The 15,630-nt window shown below is 38.8% G+C and overlaps 1 protein-coding gene across 3 annotated transcripts in view; it reads left to right on the top strand.

Moving 5' to 3' along the window:
* Positions 1 to 1,739: 1,739 nt before the first annotated feature.
* nkd1 (NKD inhibitor of WNT signaling pathway 1) overlaps positions 1,740 to 15,630 on the top strand; it is a 37,910-nt gene continuing 24,019 nt past the window's right edge. Inside the window, exons 1-3 of one of the 3 annotated variants that reach the window (XM_024296253.2) lie at positions 1,740 to 2,037; positions 2,127 to 2,159; positions 2,339 to 2,472. In XM_024296253.2, coding sequence (XP_024152021.1) covers positions 2,013 to 2,037; positions 2,127 to 2,159; positions 2,339 to 2,472 — 192 coding nt within the window. In that variant the 5' untranslated portion in view covers positions 1,740 to 2,012. The remainder of the gene's footprint in view (positions 2,038 to 2,126; positions 2,160 to 2,338; positions 2,473 to 15,630) is intronic. The other 2 variants (XM_024296252.2, XM_024296254.2) reach the window with 2 other exon arrangements.

Here is a 15,630-nt window from a genome sequence, read left to right as displayed (position 1 = left end):
ACACAGCTGTCTCCAATCTACCCTCCCTCATTCTTTTTCGACACTCAACAGCTTTTTTTGTAGTGAGCTTTTTATTTTTTAAGAAATTATGCTGGTTTTAAAGGAATTTTCACAACCAGAGTCCCAGTATTCTTGTTCACTTGTCTTTAATCTATTTATGTTTTTTAAAGTCGAACTCCTGCTGTTATTATTCCCTAAAAAATCCTCCTGTGTTGCTCAAAATTGCACACTTGAAGTTTTTGCCACATTTAGATGGTATTTAAATTCCTCTGGTATGAAAATTAAGCTTTTTTTTCCTTATTCTATTATTGTAAGCAAATATTCCATTTTGGTCTGACCTAAAATAGTTGTTTTTTGGGAGGAGGTTATTTTTTGAACAGATTAATTTTATCTTGGCAAATCAAAGACTTTCTGGTTAAAGAAAGGTTTACACAATGATGTAAATTATTTTTAAGAAGACATTATTCAAAGTTAAGTTTTAAATTTGGCTTTAATGTAAAATAGCAGGTTGTTTGTGGCACAACACATCCTTTTAAAATGCTGATGTGGGCTGATTGTTAAGAATTAACAAAGAAGGTGAAACAGTCATGATTTTTTTTAAATCTCTTTGCTTAAAGTGAAATCATTTGATGAAAATACCAACCTGCAATTTGTTAGTTTGAGGAAAATTATGTTTTAAGGATTATATTTCTCTTTTAATTAAACAAAAACAGTCAGATGTTCCCTGTGTGACTTATTTAAGTTTGGCTTTATTGTAATAGTAATGCAATTCATGTGGCAAAGACTTATAAAGAATTATTGAATGTGATTTCCTTCAAACTTTGATCTAACACTGAGCATGTTTAGAGCTTTTATCTCTGTAGTAACACAACACCTTAGCTGTGTTTTCTGGCAATGTGGCCACAGCGTGTTATACTGTATTACTGTCACACTGAGATACTGGCAGCCTGGCATAAAGTGGGACTACGGACTTTGTCTAATACTGTGTGTTTGAAGAGATCAAAAGCATCTTAGCATGCTTTCATCTCTTGCCTCAGTCCAATAAGATCCTTATTCTGATGTCGGAGACCCCAGAGATGGGCACCGAGCATGCGGCCTCACGATTTGCTTTTAACCTGAGGAGACTCATCTGGGAAGACAATTATTCTGGTTTAATGAGAATAAAAACTTTTATATTGGGATTATATTTTTTTTTTCACCCAACCATCTTTATGACTGTTGCAATTTGTCATAAAGTATGAATAACCTCAACATTATTGGGGGAATTAAGGAGGTTATTAGTCATAACATTATTCAGTGGTGGGGGAACAAGTTTTACATTTCAGTCCAGCGGAAAACGTGACAACTGGCACGTTGTGGCTCATAGCTGACACCCCCCAATTGGGAACCTACATAAGAGCCAGTCCCCCCTTTATTGTGAGCACTCGGAACCCTTTCCCGTAGACACGTGTGCATAGTTGCATGCACTCAAGTGGTGAAGCGTAAATCTTTGCGGCTAAAAGTAAGGTTTTGTTGACACCTCCAATGTGCTTTGACCAGAAACAGGAGCGGGGAAAAGTTGACCAAGATGCATCAAGATAAAAATTAAAACACGTGTGTGACCGGAAATGATATTCTTTGTATCCTTTTCATGTAATTATTTTTGTAATATAATCGACACAAAATTATATTGGTGCTTTATATAAATGTAATCGTTTGTATCATCTAATATAAACGTTTAAATGTGTATTTATATTTCGTTTTTTAACTTCGCGCTGGCTCTAACTGAGCTCCGAGTCTTTTAATTTGAAGGTTTTTACCGGAAGTGGCACCGCCTGACGTCCGCTTGCTAGCAGAAGCGCTTCGGATCAAAGACTCGCTTTTGGCTCCGCAGTCTTACGGGCTTGTAGTCAGTGTAGTCTGCTCCTGGTCTCCACGGACGCTTCTCTGTCTGGATATCTTCGTCTGCTCCTTTGATTTTTCTTTGGATTACATTCTTCGGATGGTTTTCAACTCCAGTTCGATGCATAGAAATGGGTAAACTGCACTCAAAACATGGTGAGATTTCTCATACTTGCGCCACATTGCCAGTTAATAGTAACACTTTCGAGCAACAATTTTTATTGTCTGTTCTTTTGTCTCCCAAGCCGCTATTTGTAAACCCAGGGAGAGTCCAGAAGGTAAGTGGACTTAAAAGAGTCTATTTATGTATCCCGTTTGATCCACTTTTTTATACATATATATTTTTATGAGTTTGTGAACGGCGAGAGTGCGACTCTTTGACCACTTAGTTTCCGAAGATTCAAATGTGGCTTTTCGCTGTTCATTTGGGATGCGCTTGTGTTTTTCATTTTTTTAGGCGACAGTTTTGTAGTCAACGCTTGTTTGGCGAGAAAGGGAATCGACGACTGGCTGGTAAAGCAGAAATACTACTGCACCAGCTCAAGACTCGAGCAACAAGACTGTCACCTCAAGAGCAGCTCGACTGCGCGGGTAAGTAAGCGGACTCCTCATATTTAAAAACAAAAGTGGCACAAATAACTCCTCAAACGGTTGAAGACTTTAAAGTTTGGGGTTCTTCATCCCCTTTGTCTGTTGAAGGAGCTCAAACTCTCATTATAGTAGTTTGTTTGTTCTCCAATTAGCAATACAGGTTGTTCAAAGTCCCAACATTCTTTTATTCAAAAAGATAAAACTTTATTTAAAAAATAACTTTGTCAAATTACATTTACCTTTTTTCTTTTATTTTTTTTATACCAGGACCCTTATTTCTATAATATAGAGAGTAAATGTTTGCACAGGAGTTGAAAGCATTGCTATGTGACAGTCTGGTGACAAGTGTTCATTGTAAGAGCTGTTGAGAAATGTTGGAGGGCACGCTTGTTTTTTTGTATTTTGGCTGCACGGTAAACACTCTGCTGTTGCTGTCAAGTGGGGAAATCCTTTGGAATTGCTTCAGAGGAGCCTTTAAGCCTCTTTGGTTTGAGATTCTTTTCCTCAAAGGCAGCATGTTTGAGGAACTGAAGCCCATCAAGAGAAAAGGGAAATCAGTTCCTCCACCCACCAGCCCAGACGTTTTGAGAAAGAAACACATCTATTTGTTGAACACAGCCCAAAAAAAATCCAGAGGATCTATTGCATTCTAAACACACCGAAGCGCCTCATTGTAGTTCTCTGTTCTGATGTAGCATGGCGTTTTCTTTTGAAAGCGCTTGACAGTTCCTTTGGTTTGTGAACTAGAATCCATAGTGACATTTAGCCGCTTGATGTAGTAAACACATTTTTTATTGTACCTCTTCCTGTCACTTTCTTTTCTTATTACGAAACGCCTCTTGTTGCACGCAGCAGTTCTCGAGCAAAGGTCGTGTTATGCCAAATGATTAACACGTAACGAAGACATGGGTGTAAATGAGAGATTATTGACAAAAACTAGTCGTGTAGCTGGTGGCATACTTTAAAGTTTATAGCAGACATTTCTGACAAGTCAGTCATACTTAAGCCTTTAGGACATCTTTAAAAGTTGCAGGACATCTCACTACTGCATCTATTTCTTGAGGAGCTCAGAGAACTTTAACTACTTTTGCGAGTGGAGCAGAATCATTAAAACTCTATTTTTTAATACTTTAGCACAGTTACAAATAAAATCTCCTTAATCATTTGGTTATATGCATACTCAAGCATATTTTCTCCTCAACATAAGTAAAAAAAATCACTATAAGTTGCTTTCAAACTAATAGAAGTGATAATGGTTCACCTTGCTTGCCTATAAAACTTGATTTCATTCTATATATTGCAGCTTTTTTTGTACTTTTTGTCTCTTATTTTGAAAATTCATCACTCTGCTTTTCTCCACTTAATAGCACATGTTTTAAAGTTACTTTTTTCATTAAGCAGTGGAGCTCCCAGCATTTCTAAAGCACTTAGCGAATGCTTCCAAACATGGAATCCACTTCTCTTTTGGAATTGATCAAAGAGATCTCTGAAAGTATCTCGAATTATAAAATATTCCCCAAATGAGCGCCATTATCCCATGGTAAAGAAAATGTTCACAGTATTTAAAGCCTTAACGGCGAGTCTTAAAGCTCATTAAAAAGGAGGTCTGAACCCCTCTCAGAGACAGAAGCGGAGCTCTGGCGTGAGAGAATGCGAGCCTTCTCCGGACTTTAAAGGTGCCTCTGTTCCGCGGAATACCTGGTAGGATAGTTATTCATAGCTGTTGTTCTTTAATCTTCCCTTCCCAGTTTAACCGGGCTGCAGATGAATGTGGGTCGGGTGTCAATGGTGGGAAGTTCACACTTGAAATTCTTTTGATCCAATCTTAGCCATACACGCTGCCAATTGGAGCAAGCTGTCTTTGAAAGTCGCCAATCTTTGCTGCTCACATTAGCGGCGTCTTAGAGATGGAATTGGGTCCACGCACAAAGGAAGAGACTCAGAGGCTCAGAGACATTTTTGAAGGCGAGTTTTGTGATCAGATGTCTGGTGGACAGTGCGTGAGTGTTGTGGGCAGGTGGATCTCAACACATGAGATCCTGGTCATGTGAGCCTCCGCACGCCGTCTCTTACAGCTCACACCCACCCCTTCAACCCGATTTGTAGAGCCAGAAATGTCTAAATTTGAGGCCGTTTTAGGTTGCTGTCCTTTTTCTGCAGAAATAATATGTTAATGACTCTCCTCTCAACCCCCTCCCTCCACACATTTCCCTGCCCTTCATCTCCTTTCTTCCTTCCTATCCTCCATCTGTTTGTTGCGTTTACCCTGTGGCCTTGGCTTGATGAAATGAGAATATATTTGATGTGGGCCGTGCAGGGAGGTGTTTGTAGTGACAGCCCCGCCCCCTCCACCAAGCCCTGCCTAATATGTCGTCTGAAAGACCCCAGTCTGTTCGAGCCCGTGTCCCCACAGTTCCTGTTTGTGTGGCGTGTAGACAAAAGCTAAAGTAAACTTGATGACAGGATGTGCGATTCGCAGTATGAGCGCTGCCCCCCTACTCACCCTGTTGGCTGTAATGCTTTTTGATTTTTCTCTTTTGAATGCTTTTAAACGCGTTCCCTTTGGGGGGGACAGTTTTTTCACCTCTACTGTTGAGCTTTTTTCTTTCTTTCTTGTTCGTTTTCAGAAAGCCTTTTTTCCTCCAGAATCTTAAAGCACCTTTCAAACACAAGCTCCTCTTCCTCCCTCTTTGCATTTTCCTTTCCCACCGGCTGGTCTCTTGTGCGTGATGTGTGACGTATGGCCTTCTCCCACCAGGATCTGCTCCCTCTGTGGTCCCAGGGGACTGAGGGGGTAGAGCCCAGTGCTGCCCTTTGAAGGGGTTTGGAAAAAAAGTTTGGAGCCACACTCTTAAGAGAAGAAAAGACCCAGTTGGTGGGGGGAGGGACAGCACCTGGCCATAGAGGGGCACTGGGATTTTTTTTTTCTTTATTCCTCGTGAGAATTTTAGGGTTCAGGCTGACATCAGCATCTATGGTGGACTTGGGGGTCCCGTACATGTGGTTTGCTTAAAACTTTCCTTGTCCGATCGATCGCCAGAAACGGAAAACATTTTTAGTCTGTCAGAAAGCAGAATAGAAAAGTTACTATTACTTATATTTACCCAATTTTTAGCTAAAATGTAAACAAATCTGTGTAGTTTTCTAGGACATAGTTTCTGCAGAGCGGCAGTAGTTGGGGTTGTGGGTTCTCCCTACTTCTTGTCATCCATCTCCTGCACTAGCGTACAGTCTCACAAACTCAACCTAACATTATTGCCATTGTTCACCTTCAGTACATCCTCGTCAGCTTGGATGCCCTTCCTGATACAGCCCTGTATTTTATCTGGGCTGGGGACCGGCACAGGAAAAACCCAGATTTAGGCCCCCTGTGGCTACATAGTGAGGCCCTAGCCTAAAGGGTCTTTGCTAAGGACCTAAGATCATTGCGTTTCCTCTGAAGCAAACGCTGGTTTCTCGCGTACCAGTCCTATACCCAGCCAATGGATCTAATGGATCTATTTGTTTGCAAGCAGATGCATCAGAATGGAGTGGAGCAGGGAGCTTGTGTACTGCTGTTGTAGGTTCTACGTCACAACTACAAGCTTTTTCCAACTGCATTTTTTCATCTACCCCTGATTCGTAATGGCTAAAATAAAGAAATACTCAGAAATGCAATTATAAGCTTAATTTTCTTTATATACGTCCTCCATCATGAGGAATGTGCCACGAGAACACGTGAAAAACACTAAAAGTACGATTAGCATTAAAGTGGGTCTTTCAAGGCCTTGAGGAAAAATGATGGTGTTGTTGACTAAAACTGCTATGACATGCAGGGGTGGTTACCACTGCCAAGTGTAGTGAGACTTAAATTCACAATCACTGATTACTGACATCATCTGGCTTCAACATGGCAGCCTTCTTATTACAAAAAAAGGCAACTGAATTGACCTTATTTCATTGGAGCTGAAAGTAAGCCGTTTTATATAGGTGACGTCACGCTCACTCAGTCCAGTCCTCATATACAGTCTGTGATCTAAACTGAACAAATGTGGCACTTTCATTAATGTCATAAATTTTTAAGAATAAAATCTAAGAGGTGTGGTTGTTGTGGAGATGTGGTTGTTAACAAAGCTTAAACATCATGTTTTATGTCCATTTATTTTGAAATGATGTTTCACACACCCATACTGTAATAGAAGCCTACTACTGACCCAGTATCCGGGTGCCACTGAGTGTCATCAGAAATAAACCTTTATTTGGCCCATTAGTGCCTTAAGTGGACCGCTGATGTTTGTGTCTATCTGTTCATGCGTGTGCATGCAAGTGTGCAGTACGTCTGGAGTCAGCTGTCTGGATGCACTCCAGAGATCAAAAGCTTCTATGGGAATGCACTCTGAATCTCAGGGGATTAGCAGCTGAGATTGTGCTTTGTTTCCCCAAATATATGCTCGGTTTGGAGCAATGGAGAGCTGTTGATCAAAGTGTCTGTCGTCTTTGTTCCACGCTGAAGATTGCCATTTATTTAAAGACTTAAAAAGCAAGAATGAATCGATTTTGAAGATGTTCTGCTCTTCTACTCTGAAACTGGGCTGGATTTTGATGTATTCATTTTACTTTTTGATTTTGGTTCAAAATTCAGAATGAAAAGAACAATTGTTAGTAATATATGTAAAGACATTGATAATTTCAAGCTTCATGAGATAATAGGATGGATGATGAATTTAACACTTTATAGAGATAGAATCATCTTCAGAAAAGTCAAAAAAAGTAACTGCAACCGTCAAAACCTACACAACTTTGCAGCAGCTGCAGGTCTGACAGTAATAATGCAAAACTTACATTCTGTTTTTTTTCCTGGTGTGTTGGTCTAAGTGGGGTCAGAAGCAGGACTTTCTTTGTTTAAAGGAGCAGCGACTTCTTTGTTTTCTCTACGAGTAACCTCTGTGACCAGCAACTACAATTTCAAACATTTATAGCTTTTGAAAACCAGGATAGTCTAGTTTAGTTAGTCTGTGTGGGTTGGGGTGTGGCAAAAACCTTCACATCTTTAACAGTGTGGCCTGCTTTCACACTACACTGAGAGAGTGAATGACCAAACTGCCTGGTAATGTTAAGCGTCATTTTCATTGAGCGGTCCGGTCTGGTATTTTGAGGATTACTATTGAAAAATGGAGCATTAAACAGTACCGAACTGTATCTGTTGGACCCCCCCATCAGTTGTATGGAACGAAAGTGATTGGCAATGATAATGGCATTAGAAAGTGCCGATATGGCGCTCATTTAAGCTAACTTTTCAAATGTTTGTAAGCATTTGGGTTTTTGCGGTTTTCTTGTGTACACTTTTGGTCACAAGTCTACAGTGAAAATGCCTACAAACCACAGCAAGGCCTGGTCTGCGGTGAAACTGCAACGTGTGATACAGAGTTATCTAACAGTCTATACCATGCATGGACTGTCCAAACAAACTGCTTAGTGGAAGCGAGGCTTAACTGAATGGAAAAGCTGTCCAGAATTAACTGGATCATACTGTACAGCTCCTTACTAGACTGGACCGCTTAGTGGAAACGAGGCTTCAGTTACAGCAACTTTGTTGTTTAGGGAATACTTGAAATGACAAGGGGTGGGTATTGATGATGATTTACAGAATCTAATGATTTGATTCCCTTCACCAGAGCCTGGATCGATTCAATTCTGACCCTTTCTTTCGATCCACTCAGTTTAGTTCAATTTTGGTTAACATGGTTCACACATTTAGATACATTTGTTTTGAATTGCATTAATTATCTACTATAAGTTTTGAATATATTTATATTAATCTGATACAGTTCACATAGTGTAAAATGTATTAGTGAAATAATGGGATTGTTAATAGCATACGGTGTTACATGGTTTCTCAAAAGGAGAATCTCTAACAAAAATGTTCAGATCATTAACATTGTAACCATTGTTCTGCCTCTCCAGCAGGGTGTTTCCGTTTGGCCACTAAGTGGGGCTTGCTCTTTAGCAATACACTTTTTTCAAGTAGAATAAGCAAAGAATGAGCAAAAAAACGGTGCTTCAGACCAGAAATGGTTACTTCAAAAATTATTTATTAAAAGAGTTTGGAAATTCATGCTTGCGAGTTAATAAAGATGTTCATTTAGTCAGCAATGTATGCTTACGTCGACAGAGCATTAGCATTAGCTGTCCTATAGGAAATTCCATTAAACGTTAGCATCAAGCTAGCGGACTTTGGCTTTGTGTGCTAATCAATCTATATTTTATGAATTGATTATTGATCTATTAAGCTTAAATTGGTTCAAATCGATTAATCAATTTTATCAACCTAGCTCTAAAAATGTCTACCGACCATGAAGGGAAAAAAAAATCCAGTAAAATAAAAAGTGGTCCTTTAACTATATTGAAATGTCCATACCTCCTTGTCATAACGCAAAATGTATTAACACATGTTTCAATTTTTTCCCTATAATTCTTGAATTTTAAGAAATTACATTTCAATAACTTGGATTCTTTGATCCATGGAAAAATAATTTTCAATTCATGTAGTAGTAAACTGTACTAGGTCCAAACCAACAAAAAACAATATTTTTACATGGACTAGGATTACCTATTTGGTCTAAGCCATTGCTATCTTTCACACCTTCCCATATGAAAAAAATATGTTCAGATAAAACTAACCAGGTGCAAATATTCTCTTTGACATCACTTAGAGAGGCTAATATTAATAGGAGAGTAATAGTCAAACCTATCTTGAGTATTGTTGTCTTCATTTTTTCTTCTGATAAAAAGCATTTTATTTTGAAAACAAGTTTCTAAGGAAAATTGTCTTTAAAAGGGTGACAAACTAGCTAAAGGTGGCAAAATGTTGGTGAAAACAAGAAACTAGGGTTTGTCAGTGCTGTTCACTTTTAATCCAAATTGAAACTCTGTTATTCATTTCTGTGAGAGCTCCTTTCAGTTGCTGTAGAAAAGAATCATCTCCAGAAATGATGTTGTCAAACTTTGGGGATTGAGAAAATGCCAATTTGTGGGTCAGGAAGAAACCTTAGGTGACAGCAGTCCTTGTGGTAGTTGTGGGCTTTTTGAGGGAGCTCACTGCTCATTTTAATCACCCACTTAAACAGCTCTGCTGAAGTGGGTGTTTAAGTGTTTAAGCCTTGAATAATTCTCCTTTGTTTGTTTATTGGGTTCCCCTGTGGATTGTGCTCTGGCCCGTGCAGTTAGTGTTGAATAATTTTAATGAACACTCAAAGTGACTCACAAATAGGACAACATCAACATCTGCATTAAACTGTTATCTAGTCCTCATGAGTGTGCACATGCTGAGGTGCACGCATGCTGGGTAACACAGAGACAGTCTAACCATGCAAACACACATTACCCATGTGTTTATCCTAATATACAAATCCATTTATGGCTGGTAACAGTCCCAGCATGAATTTATCTCCTTTGTGTCTTCTTGCAAACTGGATTGGGGGGAAACATCAAGTCCACAAGTCCTACTGCTTTACTCATTGTCTTGTGTTGGCACGCTTTGGTGACCAGGCCTTGAAGGCCACCTGAGGTGAAGGGGATGGAGGAAGTGCATTTAAATAAACAAAGGTTGGAGAGCATTGTGCCGCTCCCTGATGGAGGTTCCAGAGCTATTCAGCTTTTCTTGTGGCGCCCGACCCAGAGGAGGTCTGAATTGTCTGTTAGGGGATGTTTTTAGTTGAAGACAAACTAAACAGAAGATCAGTCCCTCTGAAAGGAAAGCCGTCTTTCACTCCTGTGTTTATACACCACATGTGCCACAACCCAAGGAAGTTCTCATCCTGTAGATGATCAGTGGAAAGATTCAGGACTGTCTCCTAAAAAGGCATCTAAAAAGTCATTTGTATTTTTTCAGTTACCCAACAGAGTAAAAAAAAAAGACCAAATTAAGGAAATTGATTGGATTGAGGTTTTTAAGACAAGTTACTCCAGACTTTTATTTAACCTTACAGCATTCAGAAGCTGTATTTAAAACTTAAATGGTCTTTTCTTTGTGGGGCTGTAAGTACACTTTGACATTAGGCCGTTTAGTCTGCACCAGAGTTTGTTTCTTCTGATAGTCTGCTCTATGTCGCAACTTTCATCTTGCTTAAACTTTGGTGGAACCAAACAAGTATACTCAGATCTTCCTGAAAAAGAGCGTGCAACTGCCGAGTAGCTGTCGTTGCGTGACCTTTCCAGACACTTTGGTCCAGACGGTGTACCAAATAAAATCAAGATGTGACATTTTAAACAAGCCAACCCTAGCCCACCTGGAAAAATCTCTGTTTGCTTGCATGTGGATTACAGAATAAAAACAGAGAAATCTTCCAGTGACCCAAAAAGAAGTCATAACCTCTAGTGTAGCAAGTTTCACGAATTTAAGATAGCAAAAGCTCACAATGTCTACAATTTAAATCAAGAACCAAAAAAAGGTAAAAAGAAATTTCCATAATTAACCGGGAGTGGTGAGGAGGTGAAGTATCATGTCAATGTGTGATGGTCAAAAGACTACACTGTATTTAAGAGTCCATGCATCTGGCCTGAATAGACATAAAGACTTGGAGTAAATTCCTGCTCAACATGCTCAAAGTTTATGTAATGTTTTCACTTAACTTTCATTTTAAATGTATTTTTACCTTTTCAAACTTTTGTCTATTAAGAAAATCAATTAACGTATTATTTACACCTTATCTTCATGCTCTTTGTGCTTCTGGTGAATTTCCCCATAAAAATGAACCTTGGATCTTGAACTTATGTCTCACCCTTTTTTAATATTTTACCGAGAATCTGAAAAAATCTGTTTTTTCAAGATAAATGCTTGAATCATCTGTACCCTGAGGTTTAATCCAAAAATTTGTCAGCCGGACTGGTTGAGACGGGCGACTCTTGGAGACTGGCTTTTATTACATCACAGACTCAATGGTGATGGCTAATGGGTTCATTTTGTGGTGAAATTTGCTCAAGAACACCTTATGAGCATTTCAGGATTAAATGACACTGTGAGAACATTGTCTTATGTTCTGATTAGCACTGGCTGTGAATGTTTCCTTTCTCTTTGAAGCATAATCAATCTCCTCTTTCCTGGAAACATCTGTCTTTGGTCAATAATCCACTTTAAAACTAGTTCTTCTGATTTGTTGCGGGCTTTCTTTGCACATCTACCAGGCAATCATTTGCTTGTTTCTTCTTTTCCTGCAACTGTTTTCTCAATTTGCTTGCACCATTCTCGGATACGTTTAGGATCCACCCCGAATGTCATGCAGAGTCCTCACCAGAATGTTTGTTGGTGTATCCCGCTGCCCAAAAATGCTAAATCGAAAGAGCATTTCTTGGCCATTGCTACACTGGCTTACATAGACACCCGGCTTTTGCTTGACCCAGGAGAGTTGGGCGGATCTTAAAGGAGCCCGGCCACTATTAAAGACCAAGGTCTGACAGTAACGAACACCTGTTACACCTGGAATTTATTGGAGACCGGTGTCAATTAGAGACAGGCCACAGTTGGAAGATATTCGGTAGATACTTGCAATGTAGTTGTTGAGTTATCCAAAGACCAAGCAAGTTTTAGAATCTGTTAAAAACTGGCTTTGACACTGTTGAACATAAAATACCAGAACTTCCTCATCTGCATTACTTTGTGATTATAATTTTTCAGATTTGTTTTAATTACTTTTCTTTTGTTTCTACCTGTTAAGACATTGTTTATAAAGTGAAGCCACCCTCTGCTACAGTGTAACCTAAACCATGGCAGGTTCATTATAGTGAGCGGTGACACAAGCCACTAATTCCACACAGCTATGAATAGAAATGCGCCGCTGGCACCGGCACCCTTGTATATAGTAGTTGAAGTGTCTATTTCTGCTGCTATGTTTACTTGCTAAGTTGAAACACTCTCTGTAATTACAGAGATTACAAGTCCACAGTTTAAAGGTCAGATTTGAGTGATGTTTTTGGAAGCTGCCAAGACGTCTGCTTGAACCAGGGTGTGTGTGCATAGGAATTTGTTTATGCAGTAGACGGTAGAAAGAATGTGGCCACCTTGGTGTTTGGGTCAGCCTCATCTCGCCAGCATGCACACACCAGAGGTTTATTTAACTGCTACCTACTACTTCTCTGCTGGTGATTTCAGTGACAGGCATTAATAACTGCCTTTGAACGGTTGTTACCTTCAACTGTCATTTGAAGCAGTTGTACAAATCCGATTATAGAGATGAGATTTCCTGTCATCTTTTCATCTGCAGCTTTGCTTTCATGTGTGTAGTGGCTGGATTGAGGTTAGATGCATGTGTGAGGCTCCCCGTACAACCTGCAGAAGTGATTTGGTAGATCAGATAAAAGCAAAACCCATTATCAGTTTCATGCAATTCCTGCTTTAAATTTAACACCTTATAGATTAGATCACGCTAACCAGGTGAAAGATTCTACTATGATTTTAAACTCAAATAACTTCTGAAGAGAAATGACCCCTATTAAAGGTTATGTTACTGTCCCCATAAAGCTAAAAAATTACATAAAATGTCCATGAAAATGTCTGTATTCACACCAGTGATGAACATTTTTATAACAAGATTGTTACTCAGCAAAAAGTTTACCTAAATGTATTTGTGTCATTTGGCTGTAGTAAAATGACTGTATTCCTCAATTAAGACATCTTGAAAAAAATGTTAAAATAAGTTTTTCAGCACTTGGACCGGCTTCTCCTAAACGAATGCTTTGACTAATTACTCAAATCCTCTAGACCCAATGAAGCAGTGAAACACATTCTACATTGATGTTCTTTAATTCCACCCACTTTTGACAACAGTGCTTGATGCATACTGAAATGAGGGTAAGGCTTTCCCAAAAAACTCATTTCTTTTCAGCAAGAGTGAGATATTGAGTGGTCTGACTGACCATACAAGTTTTTGGAGATGAAGTATGTCATTTTGCGGACAGCAGAGGAGGCCATAATGTAGTGATTTGTTGCTTTTGGCAGGCTAGATTCTTCTATAAAACGAGGCCGAGCAAATTGGTCATCCCTGTTTCTTCCAAACCACAGATTCCATTTCAGAATGCAGGTTCCCAAAGTGGAGTTCATGAAGTGAACATGTTTTAAGGATTTTCTTCTGGCTCCAATCACTTTTTAACTCTTTCTGAATTCTTTGCTTGACTGTTATGTCAACTGGAAATGTGAATTTGCACAATAGACAAGATGTTCATTTGTCAGCTTATTGGCTATGACTTCTTTGAGTAACATTATCACATTTCAGCTGCAGTTCTTTTGGATTCACTTTTGATCTCAACAAGCATACTTTCCCCTTGTGATATGGGTTATAAATGTGAGTGTGATCATGCACATGTAATAAAAAATCAATCACAGGATCCAATGGCGTCTATAAAAAGGTGTTTACTCGTGATTGTTTACTAAGCTAGATAAATTTTTAGCCCAGTTTTACATTTGTGTTATCATAACTTTTAATGTAAGCTCCAAGGTTCCGCATTCGTTACTTGACTTGAGGGTTGTGGAGTTATTCTTGATTACAAACAAGTCAATATTACTTAATGAGGCCCACTATTTTCTTTTCATTAAATAAATTGTTTTGTTTTCCCAATTATGTTTTTTCTTGAAATTGCTATAAAGTCCAACATATGACAATTTAAAATGTTGGTTGAAGAAGGTCTTGGATTTTCAGCTCAGTTAGTGCTAAATATTTCAGTAAGGAGAGATCTTAGAAATGCAAATAAAGATTTATTTGTGAAACAAAATGCACATGAATAAGTCCATAGTCTTTTGGCTGTTGGGCTCTGGGTAGATGACGTCTTTATCCTGGTGGGATAAGCTTGGACCATAGATATAAAAACCTCTCAGTGCCTAGACCAGGGATGGGCAACTCCAGGCCTCGAGGGCTGCAATCCTTTTCCTACACACTGGTACATTCTAATTAGCCGGACACACCTGAACCAGGTAATCAGTCATGAACAGGGCTTGGATATCTGGAAACCATGCATACACAGTGGCCCTCGAGGCCTGAAGTTGCCTATCCATGTCCAGGACTCTGATGGTGATAGAGGCTCGCCTGTGACATCGCATGGTCCAGGTAGAGAATGGGGGGAAAATGTAGAGATATAAACATCCATTAGTTTAAAAGCAGAAAATAGATTGTGATTGGCTGAGAAAAGAAATCGGGGTTTAGCTATTGGTTTAGAGCAGGGGTCTGCAACCTGAGGCTCCGGCGCCACATGTGGCTCGAACATCCTTCCATTGCGACTCTCTGAATTTAAAGTGAAATACAAATAAATAAATAAATAATGGGTTTGTAGTTTTGGTTAACTTTAAAATGTCATATAACTGAGTAAAATTAGGGTTTTATGTCAAATCTACTGCCAGAGTTGTTTATTTTATGGAATACTTTAGTCTCAAATCATTTACATGTAAAGATATATTTTTGAGAATTGGGTTCCACACCAACGTTGTGTTTATATTTGATTGTAAAAAAGAGAAAAAGGATGACGCCGCACCAAAGTCATAATGATAAAAAATGCCATATTGGAATTCCATTTTGCATTTTTATTTCAAGTAAATATGCTGCATCAGGAGGATCATATTTGACACAGGGTGTATTTTTTTAAATTAGCAATAAATAGAAAAATATCACTGTTTTGTAAATATTTAAAAGCTACATTTTATAAATTAATGTTTTAATAGTCACAAAACATGAATAAAGCTTCACATATTTTCTTGATTTAAAAACAAAGCAAAAATGATCAGTTCCTTCATGTCATAAAAAAGGGTAGACTCTTGGATTTTAACATTGTTTATTGTCCCTCACTAGTGCCATAAAGCTTTGATATGCCATCTTACTTACAAAGACTGCAATTACACTTTGTTACCCACTAAAAAAGGCCCTCACCTTGAGTCACAGGTAGGATTTACTTCCTAAGAGTCCGCTAAGTTGTAAAAGCTTATGATAACTGGTGTAAAGTTTTGTAAATGTCATCAAAGAGTTGGCAAACTTCACACTTCACACGCACAAACAGAGAAAAAACAGCAGGGTGATTACGTTAGATATCAGCATGTTTCAGAAGCATTGAAATGAGGGCTATAAATCTCTGCTAATATTCCACTGAGCCTTTCAGAGAAAGGCTTTGATGTGTGGAAGGTAATATGACCAGCAGTGTTAA

The sequence above is a fragment of the Oryzias melastigma genome, linkage group LG3, assembly GCF_002922805.2.
Source record: "Oryzias melastigma strain HK-1 linkage group LG3, ASM292280v2, whole genome shotgun sequence".
NCBI classification, from domain to species: Eukaryota; Metazoa; Chordata; class Actinopteri; order Beloniformes; family Adrianichthyidae; genus Oryzias; species Oryzias melastigma.
Note: the sequence above shows the minus strand (reverse complement) of the source record. Positions and strands in the feature narration are given on the sequence as shown.